The sequence below is a fragment of the Thunnus thynnus genome, chromosome 11 (assembly GCF_963924715.1).
Source record: "Thunnus thynnus chromosome 11, fThuThy2.1, whole genome shotgun sequence".
Lineage (NCBI taxonomy): Eukaryota > Metazoa > Chordata > Actinopteri > Scombriformes > Scombridae > Thunnus > Thunnus thynnus.
In genome coordinates, this window is record NC_089527.1 from 30,370,623 (window position 1) to 30,397,469 (window position 26,847).

A 26,847-nucleotide genomic window follows, 5' to 3' on the forward strand; every position below is an offset into this window, starting at 1 on the left:
TTTTTGAACAAAAAGCAATGCTATCCATACAACAGAATTAGGGCAGTTTATTTCATTACAATTGTAAAATGACAGTGCACACAAACTTCTAATCAATGCATCATTCTCTCACAGGCAGTATTCAAATCTTTTAAATTGTTGCTTATGCTCCAGAGTTTTGAACCAACAACAATAAAAGCTACTGTATATGGCAGATAAGAACAGAAGTCTCCACGTCCATCTTCCTTTTCCTGAATCACTGAAACACAGTGACATCTCTGGCCGATTGACTGAAGTCAAATGACACTGAACTTGAGATATGTAACATATATTAAATTACAAGATACAAGGGTTTGTCATTAAAAGGTAATGATATATTTTTCCTGCATTAGCTGGCAGCATACAAGTGAATTAATCTGATTAAAGTAGCATGTAACAGACACAAATACAGTGCAGTCCTGCCCAAGTGCTCTCAGATAGTTTCTCAGGAGTCTTCAATGAAACTCAAAATGAATGTAAGAAATAAATTATAGATGAAAATATGGAAGAGGGGGCCTATTCAGTTGTTACTAAGGAAAAATGACAAGCTCCAATGACGAGGCCCAATCATTAAAAACCTTTCACATAATTAAAGTGAGATGGAGGAAAGTAACCTTTTTTGATCAAGGAAGTGTATGGAGGGCTTTGAAAGGAGAATTGAATGCCATTAAATGTACTTAAAGTGAAACCTTCAGTGAATTAGTGTGAAGGCTGGAAGCTCTCACACTATTGTTATCTTCGCTCTTTCTCTCGTTTTTCTTCTGTACATTTTTCGATCAATTACTTCTGCATACTTTCAACTACAGAAACCATTCAAACATCAAAATGTCCAGCTCTTTAAGTTTAAGCTCTGCTATCATTCAGATTTTTTGTAACTTGTATACTTTTTAAGATATATATTATAATTTATAATGGCTGTCTATGGGAGTGTACCTATAGTCATCAATATCTCAACAACTAAAAGTGCTAAAGTGTTCATACTTCATGGACAGGTGTCCCATATTAAAACATAGGACCAATAGCGTCACCATGTGGTCAGTTATTACGTGTTTTACGTTTTGGCTAATAACTCATGAACCATGAGGTGTAGCAAAATAGTATTTGCACAGTGTGTTTCTTGGATGAAGCCAATTCAACTGATATAGGCCATGCCCATTTGCGCCTGTAAAATTCTTCCGCCATTTTGGATTTTTTGCTTCTGTTGGCACATATTTCATCTAATCTTCACCACACTTTGTAGATAATATATTTAGATGACCCCAAATCAAACTTATGAGTTTGTTTTTGGGTATAACTTACTGTTTGTCTGTAATTGGTTACTAACATTTTGAAGGCGTGGCCTGATGCACCTAACAGTCGTAACTCTTCATCGCTAAATTTGATTGCAGCCAAATTTGGGAATGTTGTATACAGCGACAGTGCACAAGTCTGTACAATTTCATACAATTCTACCCACAGGGGGTGCTAATGTAACATTATAACATGATATTTCCACAATTCTGTTGTCTTTAGTAAAATTAAACTTGGTACACAAGTTCTCCATAAGAATGTGCACGACATATTGAAGCACGGCACTAATAGCCCCACCTTGTGGCCATAAGTAAAACACCACTATACTACTTATTAACTGCCATATCCCTTTAATGTAATATTCCATGGTAACCAAATTCAGCAAAGTTGTATAGATGGGGATGCTGAAGAACTCTGTAGCATTTGATACTATTTCACCTCTAGGTGGTTGTTAAAAGTAAAAATTGCTGGAGCAGTGGCTTGCAGCGGCAGCAGTAGCTGACAGCAGCAGCGGCTTGGAGCAGTGGCAGCGGCAGCTAACAGCTTCCAGCTCTCACACATATTTTCTTCAGAAAATGCAAATATTCTCGCTAATGTTTCTTTCCTTTAGTTATTTTGACTTTATTTACATATAGATGTCCTCAATATACAGTTAGTCACTCACTAAAATCCCACTCTATCATTTCCAAATAATAAAATGATATAAGCTCAGTTTATAAATGCATGGCATATGAAAAACATGCTGGTATGACCATTCTAGGGACTTTGACTCTGCAGTGAGTTTTCCTTCCTTATTACATTATATTATATTAATAGCTTTTAACAACTAAGTAATAATAATAATATATCCCTTAACAACTGAACAAGACCAACTGTCAAAATGTAATATTCGTCAGATGGTTAAGAGCATACTGTAAATGCTACATCTGTCAGCACACTTCTAGGTCTGAATGACCTCTCATTCCTGAGGTTTAGAGCTTTGAAAAGTGTCTGATGTTGTATGTCTGTCCTGATATGATTAATGACATAAATGGCATTGAATGAAAACAAAGGAAGGGGTACAGGGAGCTATGAACCCTGAACAGAACACCACAACACCATCCATGTTACTTCAACAAATGTGTAAAACTCTGGATTTAGGAACAAGCTTCCACAGGATTTATTACACTCACATCGAAAACAGTGGCAAACAAACTTGAGGAGCATTGAAGATGCATTCCGCTCTGCTTCTACCAGCTCCTGGACACGTGCAAACAAGTTCTGTGCTGATCATCACCACTGGATGCTCTTGCTGCCTGGCACTTGCTTAAGGCAGGTAGCGACCTGTAATTAAGGTTCCACCTGCATGCTACAGTAACAGCTGAGATGGCGGGAAGGGTCCAGAAGAGCCTACATCGCACACTAACACCTGCTAGTGTACTTTACTCACAAGTCATATCTGGAGCATATTCAAGTGAGGTTCAGCTTTAGCCTTCCCTTTAAAACATAATCTTGCTCTTGTGCTACGTTCACATCCAGTCTCTTCCTTTGTTCACATCAAAGCAAGAGCAGGATTCTTAATTTTTTTTAGGTAAAATTGCCCATTTGGCAACTTTGGAAAGTGAGGTACTACACATTGATAAGAGATTGTTACAGTCCAAGTGAGTGTAGTAGTTTCACCATGTTACAGCAAAGTTGCCTCAACGCTTACATCCATGGTGGTTGTTTAGAGAAACAGGCTAGAGATAGGCCTACACTTTGTTTACAGCAGGCCACAGCTCAGAGCCGGTGCCTGGATTCCTGGCTGTAGCCTCCTGGGGATCCTCGGTTACGGTGAGGCTTGTAAGAGTCCTGGTAGGGGTCCTGGTAGTCCTCCTCCACCAGAGGCGAGTGGTCCCGGCTGTGCTGTGAGCCCGAGGACAGCCGGTTGCGATTCTTCCGCGCCCGTTCATTATGGTAGTTCTCATCAGCAGGCATAAGGCTGCGGCGTTCAACGGGTGAATGGTCTGTTGTCGTGTGGTTGCTGTTCCGGTTTCTTTGGGCCTGCTGGAGAGAGGGAATACTGATCCTATGTAGTGTTTTTCTCTGTTAAATGCTGAATGACACAACAGTTTAGCATAATATACAGTATAGACAGCCAAGTACCAGAAACTCACAATTTACTTTTGAGTATCAAACACTCATTCATGTAAGCTAGGTGGTTGTAAAAAGGTTGTTAAATGTTTATAGTTTTCTCATAGCTGTCAATAAGGGTCACCTGATTTTGCTGTGGAAAAAAACTATCAAATCATTTTTACAAACTTTACAAGCCACTCCTGCAGCATAATAAACTTCATACAACATTCATTGTTTAGCCAATATAACATACACTACTTGCAGAAAGCCTTTGAGTCTTAAGGAAGGCAATAGTGTGACAGTATTTTACATATTTCTTGCCATATGTTTGCAAAACTATGAGTGTCTGAAACAACAGAACAACAACAGAAATTCTGCAGTAACAATCAGGAGCACTGCATTTACTCCACATTTACTCCACATTAGCGTATATATATATTTTCGTCTGTCCATACAGTCAAATGTAAAGTTACATTTAGCATAGAGTGATTGAATATGACAGGTAAGCTACAGGGAGTTTAATCTGTAGAATAACTACCAAAGAAAAAAAGAAAACATTGTTTGTTTAGTACAACTTCTATTTCTTTTTCTATTTGACAAGTTCACCTGAATGGCAGCAGGATACGGGGAGAGAGCAGTGGAGCCCAGATTGCGTCCCAGCAGAGGGTTGAGTGGCGTGCTAAGTGAAGTGTGTGTAGCACGCCAATATGCCTCCAGGTACTCTGCCAGGTGTTCACACGCATCTTCCAGCTGGTTCTCATCCAGAATAATATCAAACATCTCCTGAGGTGTGAAACAAAGAGAGGAAAGTGTAGTGGCTGCTGCATAAGGATATCTTTCTAAAGTTTCTGGCACAATAAAACTTAACTAAACAGTTGTTTCTTGTCTAGATTTATAAGAGCTTTAAAATTCACTCACAGAAGGACACTGTGATAGTTTTTCCGCTGCCACAAGCTGCACATTTAAATGTTTACTTTGAGATTTCCCTCTTGATTTGATCAGTCGCTGGAGGACCTGCAGGATGCATATGTAGAAAAAAAACAGGAAATATTTTTTGGATTAAACACCATCTACAAAGATCTGCCACTCTGTAAACAAGCCACAATATTGGCTAGACAGGCCACTTCATCACCATGTCCAGTCCTATGAATTACAACTGCACTCTGCCTCAGATTTTCCCGCACTGTCTGGATGGGTTTCCTCACATTTCAATTTGAAATGTACAGTAGATAGCAGGGGAATGAAACTATACTTGTTTCTGAGATTCGGATTGACATGTTATTCTGCTTATTATTGCCGGCCGAGTGCAGCAAGTTATTTTTATTGATGTTAACCCTCAAAAGACTGCAGCTTTACGACTGTATATCCTGCTAGGAGCGGGCAGCAAATGTGAAAATCAGTTGTATAGAATGACTATTGTGTATCAAAGCCTTCAATCTTACCTTAGGTGAGGACACTTTAACATGGACGATGATGGGTGCTAATGAGGTCTTAATGAGCTGTGCTGGATGGTTAATAGTGTCAGCATCCAGCACCACCAGCTGCAGAGACCTGGCCAGCTCAAAGATCCTTTCTATTTCACTCTGGACTTCCGCTACAAGAAGACAACAACATATATCTGAATAACTGTGACATATAAATCCATTTTTTCATAGCTAGGAGCCTTTGTATTTGCATTGCGCATCATTGAGTGAGACAGTTCCTGTAGCTTTACCAAGGCTGGAGCGGGTGTTGGACCTCTCAATGATGGCCCTCTTACTGGGGTTGTTTAGTACTGACCTCTTGGCCAACGATATGTCAGCTGTTACCCTTGTGATGGATATCCTGCAATAACACAAAACATGTCATACGGAGCATGGCAGCATGATGATGTACCGTGCAAAAGATGCTGCTTCGCTTCAGCTGCTCACCTCCCATCAAACCTGTGCTTCAGGAAGTCAAACAGTGCCTTCTGCATCATATCTGTCACCTACATGGATGAATGAGGGAGAAGGCGAGATGAAAAGAGAAGGGGAAGAGAAAGAGGGAGAATAATATCAGGTGATTAAAGAAGTGTTAGGCAAGGAAGTCAAGGAGAGAATATTGTCAGGCATGTTACAAGCAAAACAAAAGACGCTTTTCACATCCGTACACATCTACTGAACATGCTATAAAGCAACAAACAAGTGGAAGTGGACTTCTATTATTCATTCTGATGCCGTCCATTCAGGCTGCTGCTGAGCTGGGTCTGTGAATTACACACTTGACTGAGCAATTTGTCTACAGCATGCTCAGTTTCTTTCCTCTTTGCTCTCCGCAGAACGAATGTGGGTCACATTAAAGAAAGTGATTAAGAGCTACAATGAGAAGTGTCGCAAAGACCAATGCACAGGTGATGAATTGGGGCAATCACACAGTGCAGCCTCCATTATAGCTTTTGCTGATGAATATGAATGCCACTCCCAGGCCTTGAACTGAGGCAGAAATTCAAGATGAAATAATTGGTTCTGTTCAGAAAGTCATCTTTATGGACGGTCATACCATTGCTCTGAGGTGTTTGACTCAAGGCAGAGAATAGATGGATACGTGAACCAAAACAGGCTTTGTGTTTGGCTGTGCCAGATGTCACTCCGATTTGCTCAAATGTGATTGACAGTGACAGTGGTTTGATGGGGACTGCATGTTCTTACAGCTGAAACATGGGGCAGTTGTCAGATGAAAAATAGTACTATTAACAAGTGCAATTATTTATCAAAAGATGATAAATGTCTGACTGTACGGTGGTTATTATCTGACCGCTATAGTTACTGTACCAGTTACTGTGAAAATAAACATTTTACATACAAACATATAATGAGTTTTTATTTTAAATATGATGCACTGTTACAGATTAAACTACCCAACAGCATATCAAGTACAGCTCAACCAGCTGCAACATTAAAATGCTGCTTACATTCATACTGGATTACTAATACATCAGTCTTAACATAATAATATAATAATATAACTGCCAAAACTCTGCTGCTCTTTTGACTCCTCACATGAATACCAACTTCTGCCCTCTAAGAGGCGATTTAGAGTCCCTTAATTTAAATGCAAGAATTCTTTTATACACCAGTCTATCCTGTTGCTAAACCAAGATCAGCGTGCTGCTAACTGAGATCTAAATCCAGAGGATATGATGTGATATGTATGATTGTAAGGACAGTTTGGTTTGTTTTGTACGTCGTACGTCGTCTATGAAGTGTCACATGTGTAACACTTCTTAAACAGAACTGCCTAAGGACGCAAAATGAATTTCAGTGTAAGCTGACAATAAAGTTGCATTGTGTCTTTGAAGGCCCAGCTTTTACTTGTAATAGAGTATTTGTGGTATTTCTACTTTTACTTAATCCTCCTAATGTGTTAGAAAAGGGTTTACACCTTTAGTGTTTGCGGGTCAAATTTGACCCGTGTTTGAATTCATTAACAAGCACTGAAAAAAACAATAATTATCATCAAGTAAAATGTTTTATCTGCTAAGTTACTTATTATTCATCAATAATCATTATATATACTTACTTTGATATTTCATGTACCTTAGACCACATTTAACTTACAATGTACAAACCATTTTTAGTTTAAAATAGGCACAATTTATCTATATTATTGCTTATGATGAACAGAACAGACAAATAAGACCATGCAATGATCTGATAAACAAAATAATTCCAAAAATAACTTGTTTATATTTTCTTACACGTTGAAAATGTGCATGCTGTTCCAGGTGTGCAGTGAGATGTAAGAATTAAAGCACGAGAAAGTCTCAGCCTATACTGCTATACTATATACTGCTATACAGCTGGGGAACAGGAGATGTGTATCCATGTCTGTGGGCTACATTTGGGAACAAATTTCAGACTAAAGACCAGTTAATCGGGGATGGCTTGTCTAATTGGGGACAACAGCTGTGTTCCCAATTGAGAAAAAGCTGATTTTTGGGTCAGTGGTTAAGGTTAAGGTTATGGTTAGGGTTAGGGTAAGTCTCCAGGAAATGAATGTAACTCTACGTAATGTCCCTGAAAGTAACCTAGGTCAACGTGTGTGTGTGTGTGTGTGTGTGTGTGTTTGTGTCTATGGGGTGTGAGTGAAAGAGAGAGGGGGGGTATGTATGGCATCATATTTGCTGCATGCCACTCTACAATTGAATTTGATTAAGTCGATATGCTTTCTTGGCATGAAACATAATTTTAATATTATTACACAATATTATTATACTTATTTTTATAGGATTTTATTACTATTAATTTTGTTTTGTTGTAATGTTTGTTAATCATGATGGTTTGGCAACATTTACTATGTATTTCTCTGCATAAACAACCTATAATTACTGGCGGGTCAAATTTGACCCTTAACACAACAGATGTTACTTTTTTTATAGGCATTAAAAAAAAAAAGATCAAAATGTGTTTTATTGTATTCAGTAGGCCATTGTAGAGGATGTAATGAAGCCTTGTTTGTATCAGGAAAAATTAAAAGTATATTTCACACATCTAAACTTGAAAACGGGTCAGATTTGACACAATAGGAGGGTTACAGCCTGTAATTACTCATTACAGACTGATTACTCAGCCTGTAATGAATAAAAGTAACTACATCAAGGAATAGCAACACAATCTTGTCCATCATGAGCTTGATTATCTGTAGAGTTAAACTGCCCTCTGGTATTGAAGAGATCAATAAACCAAAAAGGTGTCTGATGATGATTAATAGCCAACATTTTGGTTTCTTATGCAAACATAAATACCATTCAGCTACTCATTTCATTCAGTGCGGTACACATTATTCTCTGTTTCTAATTTCAAACCATGCTCCACTTTTTCAGACCGATGCAGTTTACCCAGAAGGTTGTTACCACGGCAACAGCAGAATGGGAGGCGAGGACTGTGATTCCATGACAACTGACTCCGGCTCCCACCTCCCACCACCTCCTTTGCCTCTTTTATTATTTGCCCTGTGGTTCCAATGGTAACTGATAATCAATGAGCAGCATCAATTTTTATGTTGTAGTGTATCTCTCAGAATTTCAACTTTAGAAGGAATTAGCATAGTCTAAAATGCAGGAACCTATGTCATGATACAATATAATGGATGAATTGTCACACACAGAAAATGATGTCAAAGAAGGAACATGGCAGTTATTCACCTCTCTTGTATTTCAGTTATTGTTCTGTAATGTCTGATTTCCTGTCAATTGTCTCATTTATAACATGTCAACAATATTTGTATTATGATTTCACTGTAAAAGTGCACTTCTTGGCCTCACACAGTAATGAGGAAAATGCCTTCATGAAGTATGAGAGTGGTGATTTCAGCGGTGGTTGTGATGGAGAGGCTGAGTCAGATGGCTAAAGGAGCAGCAGTGTGTCCTACCTCGTAACCTTTCAGGGACGGTCCCACCAGGACGACCGGCCTCATGGAGGGAACCACGTCATATGGAGGGACGTGCTCAGCCTGGAGGGGGGAGCACACACAGCTACAGTCAAGCTTTATTATAAGCTCTTTAAGAAAACCAAGTGATATACTTGACTATATATATTCATATAAATAAAATGTCAAATTTTGTTTTCATCAATTAACGTTAAACAGTAACGATTGAAAGCTATAGACACCTCATGATGAAACTGATGAAAAGGTAGTTTATTGCTTTTGTGAGAAAAACAGTCTGCAGTGGAGCAGAATGTGACTCAGATGCACCAACCAATCAATTTAATATAACCCACTGACTGTATGCATGCTCAGTAACCTCAGGTTAGGATGTGCCGGATTAGTTTAATGGTAGTATTAATCCTTTAAGTGAATATGGGCAGAGCTGGATTAAAATCAAAGTGGACAGTTTAAATGATATACTGTAAATACTGATATAACACTATGGTCCTTCATGTCTGCAGAGGACTCACATGAAAATAATGGTCCATTAAAGGACAGGTTCACAGTTTTTCAAGTCTGTCTTAAAAAAATAATCAGGTGCCCAAATAACTTTAAATAACAATAAATTGAAATAGGTGTTTCTTGCTGTAATCATTTCTCCTGTTCATACTGGCTATTAAAGATCCCGTCATAATGCACTTACAGTGTAGGTGATGGGGGCCAAAATCCACAAGTCTGTGCAAAAATGTATTTAAAAGTTTATCTGAAGCTTCAGCCATCAAATCAAGTCAATATCTTTCAGTGCCAAAGTCTCTCCTTTTGTTATTATACTTCCACCACAGCTCAATAGGGAAACACTGTCCGAGGAAACACAAAGAGGGAAATTTATGCTAAAAAGACTGTAAATGTGGCAGATATTCACTTGGTATGACTAACTCAGACTGCTGGAGCCTCATGTAAGCTTCAGATCAACTTTTAAGCACATTTGAAGTGGATCTTTTCATAGCTTTCATTTTTAACACCTCTTTCCTTGTTCATATGGACAGCTGACTGCTGTTTTAAGACAAACTAGAAAGAAATGTGAACCTATCCTTTAAGAATGCAATGAATATGAGCTGAGATTCACAATTAACAAGGAAATTAATAAAACAAAGTTACTATTTTGTCAGGTTTGTTAGTGGTGGTAAGCTACAGTATGGTCTTCTTAAATTACATTCTTTACAAAATGCATTCTTTTATCGAGAGTCAATTTTCAAATCATTGCTTACCAGCTGCACTGTCCATATAACGTATGAAAGGACCCTAAGTCTTTTTCAAGAAGTGATTGTTCACCTTTAACAATGTAAGCAAACTTTTCAGGGGTAACATTGTGGACAATTGTTTATTTATTCTACTTTTTAATAATAATTTTCATCAGTAACTCAAGTTCTTTTGATTATTTACCTATAATAAGTAGTAGTTATAGTAGAGATAGTATTTTTCCCTATAAAAGAAGCAAATGGATAAGTACTCACCACTTTCTGTTTCTGCTTTCCTGAAAAAGGAAGGAAAAATCAAGTGAGTGAGTGCACACTGGGGACTAGGAGTGTCCATGAAATTATATCATACTTCTACAAAAATGTCAGAATATCACAAGAGCACTTACTGTTACACAAACACAAATATAGAGCAGGTATAGTGACAAACAATCCTCTCTGTGAATCTGACAACAATGTTTCCTTTCAGACCTGACTCAGACTCGTATCTGTGGAACCAACCTGCAGAGTTGGGGTTTGGCTTGAATGTGCCTGACACCATTTCACCCAGACTGGAGGAGGAATTCCCACTGGACTTACTGCTACATTGATAACAGAGAACAGAGAGAGAAAAGTGTTCATGTGGAATCCAGCAAGATGTCATCAGTCAAACACCACCATCCTCCTGGGAAACACGTCACCACGTACTGCCCTCAGCCTTCACATCATGGTACAAAATAGTGAGCTAAAGATGGAAAATAATGTTCAGCAGTGTATAGTAGTTCTTGGAACCAGTAACTCAGTGATATTTTTTTAGGTTATTTTAATATGGACTTGGAAGAATGTTTAGGTAAGAGAGTGAAATTAATCAATAGATAGATATAATGCCATTTTAAATGAGGAGACATGATGGTGCTCTGCATCTCAACTCCCCTCTGTGGCTGAAACGCATCACTCCATCTGATGGAAAATTCTGTGGTGGCTGTGATCCAGGCACACCTCTGAGATGTTGGACTACAAGGCACAGATTGGCTTTCATCCACCTAACTTCCTCCTTATCTGCCAGCTCAACTGCCACTCAACCCTAAAATGGCTCTCTCTTCAACACATGAAACCATCCAACTCTCTTTATCCTTTTTGATTCATGTGGCTCCTCTGCAATTTTTGCTGCTGCTGATTCCTCCGCCGCCTGCACTCTCACATCCCAGTCCCCGTTCAGTCTTCCTCGTCTGCTCACCCATGGAAACGTCCTCTCTTCTGTTCCTGCTGGAGTCGGATGTTTTCCAGCTTCAGAGGGCTCGGGATGAAGCCAATGTCACAGCCTTCTTTCACCAGACGGCCGATCCACCAGTCATTGTTGTACTTCTGCAGATTAAAGTAATAAAAAACCCTCCAGATTTCAAATTTCTTTGTGAGACAAACAGTTATGAATGAAGATGGAGATGAGCAAGACTATTTTTCATTAGTTTTCATGAAAGATAAGTTTATTTGATCAGAATGGAATTGTTTTACTGTTTCAAGTAGGCCCTTTTTAGTGTTGTGCCTTCACAAAAACACATACAAATGCAATCAACATGAGGTATATCAATTATTGCATTTATATGTGTTTGTATGTCATGCTATCAATTGTTTATGAAAACTACAATATCCAAAATATCCAAAACTTTCCAAACTTTTCCATAAACACTTGTGACTAATCAGTCTGAACAAGTAGATTCAGGAGTTCCCCATTTAAGCACAGCATTGAGACTCCATTCATTTCTGCACAGGATGTGATGACAACATAAGAGAGAAATTCAAAGCTGACTGCTAAACACCTGTGAGTGAGCGCTAGGTCAGAGAGATATAGTTAACTGATGATTGGTAAATTGACTAACTAATGATTGGGTGATGCTAAAATGTATTTTGTTTTTTTATAGAAAAAAATAGCTCTAATATATACAAACCAAAAGACATTAGAATAGCCAGGCTTTCTAATGTATTTTAAAAATGGACAAGGTGGAGACAAAGAACACCATAACCCAAAACAGAGTGTCATTTCCTCCATCAGTTCCTATACTGGGACACATTGTATTATACGACACCAGCCTACCAAAGATACATAAGCTAGGCTGTGGTAGGTTCGTATGACCAGTGAGTAAACTTCTTTTAATATCAATTAAAGAAGTATCCACTTATTGTTAAGCACTGCTGTGTAATATGCATTGCTGCAATGGTTATGACAGACTAACATGCCAGTGGAGGAACAATCCATTCATCACTTTTATTACTGCCACTTGCCACTTAGTCACTTTAAGATTCTATCCTACCTTTATTGTGTATGATGTGTGCTGTCTTATATGCCAGTGCCAAAGACGAATTTCCATTTTATGTAAATTTAATGGACAATAAAGCAGTGTGAATCTCAATTTGAACTGATAACTCAGCATAAAGCATAAGAATTGTTGCTATGGTTACCTTCAGTTTAATATAAGTTAACCGTTGATTTAGCGCAACAGTTAAGCTGTTGAGCAGAACTAAAATGTACTATTTCAATGGACACTTGCCACTCAATCAGAAAAGAGTGTTTTTTTTTAGCAGCAGAAGAACACATATTGGATTAGTGAAATATGACACTTTATACAGCACAAAATCAGACCTGCTCATATGATTAAAAACCAAACTGAGTGGGCTAAATTTAATCCTCCATACAGTGCTGCATGTTTTGCATCACTGTACAGTGCCTGAATTGTACCTCTTTGATGTGGAGGAAGTCCTTGGCATCAAAGGAGACGGCAGTGCCGGCCACAGGAACATCCTCATCCAGGGCACCGCAATAGCTGACATTGGTCCTCACAGCAAATGCCACCGCTTTAGTCTGTGAGAGAGCAGCGAGAAAAGAGTCATCACAGCAATATGCGGGTCACATGGGTACACAGTAGCGGTGGGTGATATAGTTCAATATATAATTCAAGTATCCACATGAGTAAAAAAGCCCAAATAATCGAATGATTCAATGTGAATGTGAGGAGTACAGTACAGCATGTATCTATGGTCTTGCAAATAGCTTTTAGTGAAACTAGTGAAACTGACCTTTGCTCTCTCGAGCTGGACAGTGGCCTGCTGCTCCCTCTCCTGCCGCCCACCCTCCTTCTCCTCCTCCAGGGACACATCCGAGTCAGACGGTCGGCTTGTGTAGGAATCAGCTGAACCCTGGAGAACAAAACATGTTACCCGGAGGGCTGAAAAGTACCAGTGCTGGTGAAACAACCGCAGGGTGACAACTTTGTTAATGTGATACAGATTAAATCTGACATCCAAGCAGAATAATCGAATAATAAACCACTGTAATATTTAATCTCATACGTCCTATTCAAAACTGAACACATTTAAATGCAAAAATGTGCTAATAGATGCAGGACGTTTGTAGGATGCAGGATATTTCTTAAAACAACTGAAAGCAACCGAGCAAATGAATGAGTGGGAGGTTATAGAAACCCAGGTGTGTGTGTGTGTGTGTGTGTGTGTGTGTGTGTTTGTGTGTGTGTGTGTGTGTGTCCAATGGGGTCCTGTGTCATACTGGTTGTTCTCCTCTCCATACAGGATCAAAGGCTGACAGATTAAAGATGACGAACCGGCTGGGGGGGGGTTCAGAAAGATGTCGTTTTTTTTTGTTTTTTGAGATAAAATTAGAAACACAGAGTGCAGATACAATACTCAGCTATTTGGATGTCAACAGGAAACCCTGCCTTATTTGTTTCGTAACCATGGTAATTTGAGTAAAAATTAATTTGAATGATGTGGGAGAGAACTCCCTTTGGTTTGCAGTCACATAGAAAAACTACTATATCTTGAATGGAGGGAATGCATTACTGCACTGACCTTTATGGGTGGAAACTCTGTTTCACTTGTCAACATATCTATCGTCACAGGAAAACAGTTTTCCTGTAATTGTAAATTATGTACTTTAGATAACACAGTCTAATGTAAATTCATGTGTAATCATCCTCTGAGCATGTGTCTTTATCTCCTCCTAGGTTATGAACAAATTCAGTCTCATTTTAAAAGGAACAGTTCAACATTTTGGCAAATGCGTTTATTGTTTAATGAGACGGTTGACGCCACTCTACTGTCTACTGCTACTGTCCACTTCTGTCTGTAAACTAAATATAAAGCTTGAGCCAGATATTTCGGTTGGTGAGATATAAGATGTGATTAATAAGACAAACCATGCTAATAAGTGAGCTTTAGAGGTGCTGGCAGGCTTTTTTTTTTCTACTTTGGACTGACCCAGGCTAGCCGTGTCCCCTTGCTTCCAGTCTTTACACTAAGTTAAACTAATCTAACCATCTACCGCCTTTTTTTTTTTTTTTTTTTAAAAACTGCATTATTGGGCCTAAAATTTGAGAAAAGATAAAGTTCTATCTCAAAAATCAATCTCAAACTTGGTGCTATAAGGTTCCATCTGCAAAGCACCAATCAGTACTCAGAATGTAGAGAGGAGGACCAATCAGGTTCCGCCTCTTTACCATGTGACCTCACTGCTCTGTGACTTTGGCTAAAGCAGCTGAAAACATCATGAAATGTCGCTCAATCATAAGTTTTAAAACCTCCAAATTTATTATTTTATCAGAATCATTATGAATGACACTGATACAAACACCAACTGAGTTGAAAGTCTGAATATGACAATGTTCTGAATTTGATTTTCCCATTAGGTTAAGATATGTCGTTGTTATTGTGGGATATATGTGGGATATGTCGTTATTATTCGGGTTTTAGGAGCATTCTTTGGACATGTATACAGTGCATTTGGAATATGCGTCTCAATTGGGGTTTTTACTGCAGTTTGCAACACACTGTTTATGTTCAGCTCTGTGCTTTGTAAACAAACCAACTACAGTAGCCAACAGTTTGCAAGGCTGGGGTAAAGATACATGCCCAAAAGAAAAGCCCACATTTCTGGTCAAAAGGAGAAACACACCTACTTTTAAACATTTTGAAAGACTTGGATATCAAAAGGTTTTCAAATATCACAATACCGACCTTTTCACGTAGGTGGTTGAACGAATAAAAGAGGGAGGCTGTGTTCGGTGGAAAACTTTGAAAAAATCTAATTTTCACGCAAAGAATCAAAATGGCACAAGTACAGCTGTTCCACTTCTCCATAGTTTGACGTAGTGAACAGAGTATGCACGGCTGCATGTAAGCAGGAATGTTAATGAAATATTCAATGTCATTAGCCATGTAAACAGCTTAGTAAGAATATTGTCTTTTTTGGAAGAGGGCAAAAACCTGAATATTTTGTGCATGTAAACATATAGAGACTCCAGAAAAGAAGTATATTTGGGTGCAGAAAAAGACTAGAAAGTTTCTAAAATGAAGAGCAACAGACATAAACAGCAGCAAAAAACAAGTAGAGAAATGAGAGGAAATAGCAGCAAATTAATGGAGAAACATTTTGAATGTTCTTTCTAATTTTCTTGAATTTTGCTGCTGGTTAAACTTGATTAACTGTATTATCAGTTCAAATCTGTCAGTCAAAAACAAATGTAGATATATGAATAAATTTAAAACATGCAGTTAAATTGTTGTCTGTTCCCAAATATTGTAAATTATAACACTCTGAAGTAGTTAATACATAAATGTTGTTTATTGAAACAAAATAAGACTAATCTTCCTACTTTTTTCAACAAAATCATCACTTCCTGTGAAGGTTTGTTAGGACATTTCTAGGCCAGTCCTCACAGCAGAATAAATACAGAAATATAATATAATAATAAGATTTCATAAATATAAAAACATTTTACACAATACATGTATTTGTGTGTGTTCAGTGGATGACTTGACTGTCCCACCAGTCTGCTCCAAGCTGGAGATCAGTCTCATACCATCACTATCAGTGGACTTGTTTCCTTCCTAACTTATTAGCTTATTAGCTACAAGTCAGTGCTGCTGGGTTTGAGGAGCAGTAAAAGTGCCCACCCACTTGTTCATTGGAGAGAGAGAGAGAGAAAGAGATTAAACCACAGAGACAGCGAGAGTATAACCGACTAGCTGAGGAAACACCAACAAGCAACAGTGGATGCACAGAGGCACAGCTGGAGAGCGAGTCACCCCTCAGCAGAGAGAGTTATTACAGCAGCGATGTGCTCATCAAGCTCCAGAATCACACATGCAGTGAGCCGACTGGCCTGCAGTGAGGGGTGGGTGCTGCTGAAGAGATGCTTTTCATTTCAGACCTCCTGACGAAGGTGGCTGTAAGATATCAGCATTGATGAGCTCATCACATCCACAACATGCAGCAGAAAGTCTCAGTCCAAGGCCACGAAGCCTTGATGATGTCAAAACTGGTTCCTTTGTACAGACTTTTATATTTTAGCATATATCTTTATTGTTCTACTATGGACTGCAGGGCTGTATCACTCATTTTAATGAACTGATTGATTAGGTTGATAATTCTTCTGTTCTCCTTCATGTACAGATGTTTTTATTCTATTTAACCCTTTCAATTTGATTTAAACTGACATTCACATAACACTTGTGCACACATAAAAACAAGAAAAAAGGAAAAAACAAGAAAAAACAGATTAAATCCAATATGGGACACGGACATGGAAGGACAAACAATGAAAATAAAAATAAATAAACAAAATAAACAATAAACAGCATAAATAGCTAAGTAGTAGCTTCCCTACACAGCCTACACTTGATTTATAATAACCTGATTGATTGATAAAGTAAGACATCAATAATTTATCAGTATCATAATGTAAAAATCCATTTAGGATTTTGGTTGTGTTGAGCATTATTATTATGTTGCAGGTCAAATGTTGTCTTTTCCTGCTGTGAAAGGCTGCATCACTCTGAAGAACCTATTGGCCCTACAGCTCTCTGCTGATAGCACTATTACATGTACAATACTTCTGATTCTACCAAAACTATACTGCTGCAAGTATCAATAATATCGCTAGTATTCTTACAACACCAATGCCTTTAACTACTTTCAGTATGTAATTGAACCAATATGAATATTTTGTTCAACATTCCAAAAACCTCCAAAATGACCACAAAGTTGAATCAACACCTCTTTAAAACAGTTTCAACTAAAGCTGAATATTATTTCATGGATTTATTTCAGTGTCGTAGTATTAGGCTGCATTAGTTTTAGCTACCTTGTAAACTGGAAACTGAATGTGAATGTCCTCTAACAGCACCAAAAGTCATCCTCAAAATATTGTATTGATACTGTACATATCAATATTGGGTCAAAAAATGGAGAAAATAGATTTTCCCAACATTACGCAAACTCAGTAGTAAGGTGACACATTCCACGCCTGAACAGGGCCCTATGAGTGGATCTCCAGCTAATGGATCTGTACTATAATCCATCAGTCATCAAAGATAGCTATATCTATAGTATGCTCACATTGTCTACATACAGTAATGATGCATGTGAGGCCCTGCCATCTTGGCTCTGAGGACTTTACCTTTGGCTGACCGGTGCTGTGGCTGTTTGTGTTCCCATGTGGGAGATCTGGCTTCAGGCCCAATTTGTTACAACTGCACTACGTAATAATGGCTCACGGAGAAAAAAATATACAGTGGAGTGGTTGCACATATTTGTGACAAACACTATTTAATTTAATTCATCAAAACAAGGTACAGTTTTAAAAAAAATGGCAATGTTGGTGCAGGACTGTTCAAAAACCAAACAAACAAAAAAAAATGCTTTCAATAAAAGTCGTGAGACCATGATTTAAACATAGAAAGTTGAGTACTGTACACAGTATGATTCTTGTTAAAGCAGTTAATGTCATGAGAACACCACAAAAAAAAGTCCTGCAGGTAGCGGCACTGGAATGAGTTTTGAGGTGGGAGGACATCCAGCTTTAGATGAGGTAATAGTCTGATCTGACCAATGCTATTTCAGCCATAACTCTAATGTCATCTATCTCACCTCATACATGGTCACAGTGTTTAATAATTAATGCTACACAACAGTGTTTGCACTGCAATGTGTTTCAAGAATAAAAACTACTTTTGCTGAAAAGAAAGTTGGAAAAGAGGCTGATAAGCCCTGGTAACCCGGTGTGTCATTCATAGAAAGGTAGAATATCAAGTTAAAGCCGACCAGTCTGATGTGTAGAGGTGTGTGTGGTTATTCTGCAGAAGCCTGGTGTCGTTTTCAGCCGATTTAATGAACGTAAACACAGTGAGCGAACATGTGTAATGGCACTGCGCTCTGCACTTCTCAGAGGCTGCAGATTTATCAACATATCAGTCCTGCTGCCTTCAGATGCTGCAGGGATTGAATGAACTGAAGGAGAAGCTTTTCATACAGTATAAAGCAGCTGTGGACAGCAGATATGGAAGAATCACCCACATTCATTTATAGATCAATACAGATGCTTTAACCACATTCAACGTTATTTTCTGTGCCAATTTTGGTTGGAGAGTGTTTAATTGAAATAACTTATTAATATTTCAAGTATGAATCTGTTATTGGAGCACATTTACAGCAAATATTTAGTTTGCTCTTGATAAAGTCCCCAAAGTGGCAGAAGTGACTTTGTTCCAGAAACAGATGTGGTTCTGAGATGTCTAAGACAAAAAGTCTCATTGTCCCCTATATTCCCGTGCCAGCGACTGCAGGACTCCTTCACCACTGTAAACATATTCCTGAGGTGCTTTTTTGTAAGTGTGTTACTAGGCAACTTGTGATTTTTTTGTAAAGTCTCTACCAAACCTCAGCTATGTCAGAATTTGTGACCTTGGGACTATCCAAAACTTTACACCCAGGCTGTCATGGCTATCACACCAGTGGGTTGTTTAAATTGACTCTTTTCATCAGCACAGTAAATAGGAGCCCACACAAAGCATAGAAAGCTTATGGGTAATATAACATATTGGCCATTTTAGAGATCTTCAGCTCCTGGACATAAGCAGAATTCCTAAATGCTGCCCCGAACTGATGTATGCAGCAGCGCAGTGCCAAAAGCTCAAACTTATTGAACTTTGACCCGCACTACACTGATCTTTCTGAGCATGTAAAGCATCATCACATGGAGGCCATACTGAGAGAGTATGGCCATATTCAGATTCAGATACTGTTCTAGGTTTGTAACAAAATGTTTAAGTCTCTAGTGATCTAACTAATTCAGTTAACCTCCATATTGTAGCCTGTAAGGCTGTGAAAAAGTCATTTCATACTACATATTTGTAAAATACCGAACAAGTGGCCTCCTACAGACTCCCCCACTCCTTCCAATAATCCTGCACAGAGCAAAGCTGCACACACAGGGTCAGAGCCTTATTTTTCAGTTATAATGTGAATATGGCTCTAAAAGTATGCAGTATGCATCAAGCACAAGCTAGCCTTAGTAGGGGCTTTCATAATGCATAAATGCTAAATCAAAATGGTGGTAAGCCACTTGTTCTTATTCTAAAACATATATGATTTTTATTCCTTGTTCCTTTTTTAAAACACATATCATTTTGTTATTACATCATTCATGGACTGATGCGCATCCGCATCACAACAGCATTTTTCACTCTCCCTTGTCTTTCTTGCTGTCATTCTCCATCTCTGTGATGGAGTGAGACGTTGCCGCTATGTAACACAAAATCTGTACTTCACGCTACACTATAGCTGAGTAATCACTACATTAGCATTAAACACTGGATGCCTGCCCCATAGGCAATGAACAAACTAGCTTAGTTCACAGAGCACAGACTCTCTGGGGTCCACAAGCTAATCAGAGCTCATTATTGCTTTCTAGTACAGGTACAGAGAATGAACTGTGTACACCCGCCTGCAGGTTGCTGTATACACTAGCCTCTCCAGGGTCAGGAGCCAGTTATTCCCCTTGTCACCAGCATTAAATGAGAGTAAGTACTGAATGATGAGAGTGAGTATGGCTGCTGCTGATACTACAGTTACCACCGCTGACATCAATATCCTTTATGATTCATCGGCCCCACGGTGTCCATAACCCATCTGTCTACAGTCATTTGTTGCCCTCTTTGTTTGCCAGTCTGTCTGCCTTTATCTGTCATACATGCATTTGTGTTACTTTCTGTATTTTTCAGCTCCTCGTGAGGCAAAAAGCACTATAAATGCACTATAGAAATGCAGTTAACATTGTTTTGTTCCGGTTGTCAGTCCACATCAACAGCTTGTATCTACTGGCTTGGATTGCCAACTACTGCATGCAAGTGCATCAAGGTTACATAACATGTACAAACGACTATGATATGGAACCATGTTGCATGATGTAAAGCTGTGCACGGGATAGTGCAACGGGCATGACATGCACCATGACATACTACATGAATGAGTTCATGAATTTTAATGACTTCTTTACTTTCATGTCATACAATCAAAGCGCTTCATCTCTCACTGGGTGACACTCAATAACAGCAGACTTCCTGCGCTCAGTATTCACCTTCAAAAGAAGGCAAACAAATGAACAAATAAATCGCTGCATAACACATGCTTCTATATAAAAATGAAATATCTTTCTTTTTTTCTGTCTAACACTGACAGTATAGAAGCCACAAGCTGTCAAGATACATCAACTAAACACATTTTTCTTAGCAGACAGAATAAGTAAGAATAAGAATTTATCAACATAAGTGCATTTCATTTTTTTTGAAATTGCTTTGAAGTCATATGATGGCAAAGCCTGTTCATCAGGGACAACAAAATGTCTGTTCTGTTTTCCAGATCTGTATAGAGAAAACACACATTTTCATACCTGTCACCATATAGCCTATGAGTTTATTGGGATATATACAGTATAAGTGTGGAAAGCATGTTGACATGTGTATGTATGAATAAATCTGTGGTTTGGAGTCAGAATGTGGATGTTACTTACAGTAAAATCCTACACCTAAGTTAGGATTTTCCCGCTGGACAGATTTCAGACAACAATTCATATAGTTTTCTCGCTGTCAATCAAATCACATGCTCTGAGTTTTTGCCCAATGTGCGTCTCAATATTATTTCTTTTTTCTTATTTTCATACCTGTATTTTATTTCTCTATCATGATATAGCTTCACAACATGTGGTTAGACTCTGTGCACTGATGGATCTATTCTATAGTCTACTCATACAAATTGCCCTGGAGTATTTACTTAACGAGTCCCCACCTCACGCACCATAACATAATAATGTCATGTTGACAGTATGGCAGGTGAGGCAGCATCTTCTTTGTGTCATACCCACTGAACAGGGCAGTACACTGGATATCATGTTACTGCCTGTGTGCCAGAAATACATCTCTGACAGAAAAACTCTTTTCTGTCAGTCTTTATGTCCCTGTAGGCTCTACTTTGTCACTATGAAGTAAAATCAGTAGGGTACATCACAGCTGACAGCTCAAACAACAGCGGAGAAGGGTCATAGTCAGGATTTTAAAGATGTTATCATGTTTTAAAGTGACACATGCATTGCCAAGTGTAAGTTTTAATCAGTAAATTGAATCCAAAACAATGTTTTTACTATATTCATCATTTCACTGTAGCAGGAGACATTTTCAAATGTAAATTTAATATTAGAAATATTTCTGGAACCAGCTACTCCACCTATTTCACTATTCTTAAAATATTTATATATTTAAATGTAGATCCTGTATTTCAGGTCAAACACCTGGTTATAAAATCAAACTTTAACCACTTTGATTGTCAAATTTAGCTTTTTACAGAGTTGTGATCTGGGCTGTAGAGGGCTCATCTCTGTCTCATTCTGTCCAAGTGGCCGCTGTGGCTGCAGCATGTCAGTGCTCTGCTGTTGTGAAGTGTGAATATCATGGAGGCGTTCCATCACTGAATACACTCATGCTTGTATCCACGCCGTCAAGCCACATTTATGAAGCCTGCAGCTTTCAGACAGACAGCAGTAAGTGTTGAGTTGACCGCTGCTTCCTAGTTGTTGATGTTCTCACATTTTTTGTTTCAGCTTTGAATCTGTCAGGTGGAAAACATGCATTTCCAAAATGTCAGGCAAATGTCACTGATTTTTAGCTCATTATTACTCATTATTACTCATTATTTTTTAGTTAAATGACTGTTGTTCCATCAGCCAAAGAGTAGCAGAGTTCTCTCAGTTTCTCATCATTATACTGATGGATTAATAAATGCTATTAGTTGAGTCTTAAATGTTGATATTTTGTAATAAGGTGAAGTTCTTTATTTAGTCAACACTAGTTATGATATCTTGGAAAAGGCAGATCTTTGCACTAGAATTAATCATGGATGAGTATAAATCCTTAATGTTTTCATAAAATACTGACTAAATTCTGTCAGTATTACCTAAAACTGTCAAGTAACAAAATAAGCACCCAATGCTTAGTTTCGATTTTTGTCTTGTTTGAAACCATCATTTTCTTAAATCAATACTGTATTTTTTCAAAATGAAGTTCTTGCACAACAATAAACAAGGTTGCATTTGAAAAGTTTGGCTTTGATTTTTCACTATCACTACCTAAACTCAGATTCATTCAATAGAATTTGTGAAACAAGTTAATTTACATTTGGAAACAAATAAATCATTTCAACCCTGTGCCACAATTATTTTTTCTAAACAAAAAAATAGATCTTATATTTTGCTGATGGATATTTCTGTAAGTGAACAATCATCTTTGAAGTAATAATTGTAATCATCTATATTTATGAACCACTAATTCAAACGTGGAGATGCTTTGTACAGCTACATCAAAATCATCTCCGGCTCGTCAGGTCAGGTGGATTCTGCTTCCCATTTTGCCGGACAGCCAGCTGGTGGACGTTTGGAGTCCTGCAGACTCAGCCAAATGGGGTGAAAACGTGGGCCTCAGCACAAATGTTTACCTAACAGATGATGGCACAGTCTGTTTCCCCCATGGATGCTACCTCATACTCTGTTCCAACACAACTCATTAACAGCATCCATCCACAGAGAACAGGATGGTACAGTACTGACAGACTGCCATGTTAGAAACAGTCTCATTCATCTCATCTGAACACATTTCATAATAACTGATGATGTGAGGTTTTGTGAATAAGCTTTTATATAGCAAAGAGAATCTTTCTGAGGGACAGTGATCAGGAACAGGAATAAGAATAAATGATAATTATTAGAATTTATGAAGTAAAAATGCCCAACATATGCTGGTCCCAAATTTTCTAATATGAGGGATTTGCTGCTTTTCTCTCTTTTATACACCATATAGCCAGCCAAATGGTACTTCTGGTCTGGAGCTGTTTTTCCTGGTTTAGTCTATGTTCCTTAGTTCCTCGTTTAAGGGAATAATAATATTTAATTCAATAGTATGATTCCAACTTTGTGGCAACAATTTTTTCACAACAATGTTTGCATGTCCACATAATACTGGCCCTGTGGTGCATCATCGAAAGCTGAACATCTTTGAGTTTGGGATTGTTGGTTGAAAAAACAAATAATGTCAAGATGTCACCGTGAGTCTAGGAAATCACGATGGCCACCTCTGACAAGTTCTAGATTACACTATCAATTAGCTGAAAAAATTATTGATAGATTAACTCAAAATGAAAAAAAATAGTTGAGGCACCAGATTACAGAAATACATTTAGAAATGTATGTGTTCTGTAGCTTGCCATGTTGGAGCTAAAGGCCAGAGGTTTGGGCAGAGGAGTGTGGCTTTTATTTTGCGTTTTTATTTTATGAATAAAGTATCATTTCAAAACATCTGGAAGCAGCAGTAAAAAAAACTGTACACTTTGCATGTGCAAGAACACACAAAATCACGCACACAATGGGCTAAAGCTCATGGGAGCAGGAATTATGCTTACAAAGGGTTGCTTGACATGAGGACTAAGGCATGATGTATTGCTTTAAATTCTGCCCTGTTCATCAATTTCTCCTCCTGCGATAGCGCCTCCTTTTTCCACAACCATCTCATCCAATTACCATCCTCAGCCACTTTCATAGCAGAACAGATGTTTTGCACGATTGCATTCTCTGTCGCGATCGGCCATTTACAAGCCACAATGAAGGAGACAGAGGTACAGTATGTTCATGATAAGCTCGGTATTATCACGGTGATGTTGTAAACAGGCCTGCCAACACTGAGTAAATGACATGCCTGACTGATGGCAGGGACATACAGTCAGATAATTATTGTGGAGTTATCCTTTCAACCTTTTCTTTTGTGGAACATTCAAAGAAAATGTTAAAAAAAAAAAAAAAAAACTACTTTGAATAGATGAACAGGACAAAAAGAAGACTTGTTCTTGTCCTGAATGTGGCAGTGTTGTTGAAAGCCTACTACATGGCTTCAGTGAGAATATACTACAACTGCACATCAATAATTTAATGAAAATAAATGGCAAAACGTGCAACAGAGGATTTGAACAGCAGTAAGTCTTTGAACTCAACCTGCTGGACTGGACAGTGAGGATTAATGCCTTTGTCCAGGGCTACCAGGCGCCTCTGCTAATGATCCATTGAGAGCCATGGGAGTCTTTCCTTGATACAAATAACTGTTATTTACTGCCTCATTACAAATGAAATCTATAACCGGAGCACTGGAGAGAAAGGAAAATAAAAGCATCACACCAATGGCCACTATGGAACAGGTTTATGTTTCACTGTTTCAAAATAATGAATGAAGTCTCTGGAAACAGAAGAAACACTTTTACCTCCAACATGGAGGTTAGGTTCTCAGTCTTGTATGTTTCTTGTTTGTTAGGTAGCAGGATTCCTTAATCAGGGCCGCTACAAACTATTGAAGTTATGTTAGTGATTAAATTGTTCATTATTTTTCCGATTAATAATTTAGTTTGTAAAATGTGAAAAAAATACAAAAAATACCCATCACCATTATCAAGAGCCAAAGATGACACTTTCACATGGCCTGTTTTGTCCGACTGACAGTTTAAACCCCAAAGATAATCAACTTAAAATGATATAAAACTGAGAAAAGCAGCAAATGTTCACATCTGAGAAGCTGGAACTAGTGACTGCTTGATCAAGTCATTTTACAATAATAAGTTCAACACTTATCTCAAAAACTAACTGACAGATTTTAGTGAAATTTGGTACTAAGTTCAGCTACAGGGCCAAGAGAAAGAATTGATTAGCTATCGTTGCCAAGGGCACAATTATGTGGCCATTTATTAAGCATTTCACATTTTGACACACAGTCCCTGAACTGTGAGCCATAGAAGCAAACTCTTCTCTTTTGCTTGGCTACTTGCTTCAAGGGTAACACATTCCTTTAAGTCCTTTAATTTAATAGATGGTTTACACCAGAGGTTTTCAAACTGTGGCATGGGAAAGTTGAAGGGGAGCCTGGAGGGAGAGAATCTGAGCACACAGACATGATAAAAACATTTTTAGATTCAGTGTAACTCACACTTTACAAGTATATTATTATCTCTGATGTTCATCACAAATAAACGTCCATAAATCTGCTTAGACATCCTAGAAAAAAGCGCTCTGTATAACTCCAGAACTCGCCTGAGAATCATTATTTTTTAAGTTTTCTTTAGCATCGGAGTAATCCGGGGATAGTCGCCTGTATAGTCATGGGTAAATTGAAAACAGGAACTGCTTATTCAGTTGACTTCTTTAAAACCATTAAGTAGAGAAAAAGTAAACGACTGTGCGAGTTTAGTTATTTTATTGATATTCTCATCAGTTGCCACGTTCACATTCCTGAAACTGTCAATGCATGAATGACAAAGTGGCTGTCGTTCAGCTCATTTTACTGGAGAGGACAGACAGACAGAATTCAGAGCACGAGGCACTTTGAAGCATTCCCAAAATTACTATCATGTGCATGGACACACGCAACAACTCTGCCAACCAACCTCTCCCCCTTCTCTGTCTGTCTCCTGTCTCTACCCTCACACACACACATACACACACACACATACACACAGCCACACAAAGAGTTGTTTGTGAGGTTATTATCTAGGAGTGTCAAGTGGCCAGTCTTGAGTCCATCGTGCCACACTCAAGCTTTATCTGTTCAGACGCCAAAGCTCGTTCTGTTTTCCCATCTCCATCTTTCTTCCTCCCCTGACCTCCGCACCTATCAGACCCAGGCTAAAGGGCTAAAAGCATTCTCTCTTCATTAAATCTGCCACTAGCCAGCAGCATAAACAGCAGCCTCAGGGTGCCTCTGGGATAGTTTAAAACAGCCAGGCCCCAAATGAGGGACTTTCAACTGTGGTTGAAAAGGCTACACAATGTCATCTTTGGACTCAAAGGATTTTTCTTTGAGTATTCCTGAAGCAGTACAATTAGTACAATCGAATTTTACATAATAACTTTTTTAAAGGTGGGCGCGCCCTGGTATCTAAATGGTTACTGCACACGCCACATAACCGCAACGTCGTCGCATGTCACACACATCTCTCTCTCCCCTTGTTTCCTATCTGCCTCTCCACTGCCCACTATCCAATAAAGGCAAAAATGCTTAAAAATGATCTTAAAGAAAAAAAAAACTTTTTTAAAGGTGAGTCATACATTGCAGAGCTAAAGTAAGTGGCTTATGTCATTCCTGCAAGCTGGAAAAAGGGAAATAGTTTTCCATTGCAATTGTTAAAGAACAGATTCACAATATTTCAGGTCTGCCTTAAAGCAACAGGAGATATTTGGAGCTCTTTGTTCAGTGGACCAGTTAGAAATAATGCAGGGAGGATTAGTACAAGCAGAAACAGCCACAGTGATGATGATGTTTGATGAAGAGCTGCAGACGACCAGCATACCTCCAACAGGTAAACAACTTATTTTACTTTGCCGTGCTGTGCAATGGAAAAACACTCACAGTGTGCCAGCTTGACCCAAGTCATGGCCTGGTGTGACTACCCCCG

General features: G+C 38.4%; 1 protein-coding gene across 5 annotated transcripts in view; it reads right to left on the reverse strand.

Moving 5' to 3' along the window:
- Positions 1-23: 23 nt before the first annotated feature.
- The window catches only part of cacnb4a (calcium channel, voltage-dependent, beta 4a subunit), a 40,621-nt gene continuing 13,797 nt past the window's right edge, over positions 24-26,847 (reverse strand). For 2 of the 5 annotated variants that reach the window (XM_067604418.1, XM_067604422.1), the window contains 12 exons: positions 13,098-13,217; positions 12,760-12,882; positions 11,263-11,390; positions 10,548-10,627; positions 10,305-10,324; positions 8,794-8,874; positions 5,313-5,371; positions 5,117-5,226; positions 4,845-4,996; positions 4,321-4,416; positions 4,009-4,185; positions 24-3,333 (listed from right to left, as the gene is read on the reverse strand). In XM_067604418.1, the coding sequence (XP_067460519.1) occupies positions 3,067-3,333; positions 4,009-4,185; positions 4,321-4,416; positions 4,845-4,996; positions 5,117-5,226; positions 5,313-5,371; positions 8,794-8,874; positions 10,305-10,324; positions 10,548-10,627; positions 11,263-11,390; positions 12,760-12,882; positions 13,098-13,217 (1,413 nt within the window). In that variant the 3' untranslated portion in view covers positions 24-3,066. The remainder of the gene's footprint in view (positions 3,334-4,008; positions 4,186-4,320; positions 4,417-4,844; positions 4,997-5,116; positions 5,227-5,312; positions 5,372-8,793; positions 8,875-10,304; positions 10,325-10,547; positions 10,628-11,262; positions 11,391-12,759; positions 12,883-13,097; positions 13,218-26,847) is intronic. The other 3 variants (XM_067604420.1, XM_067604421.1, XM_067604419.1) reach the window with 3 other exon arrangements.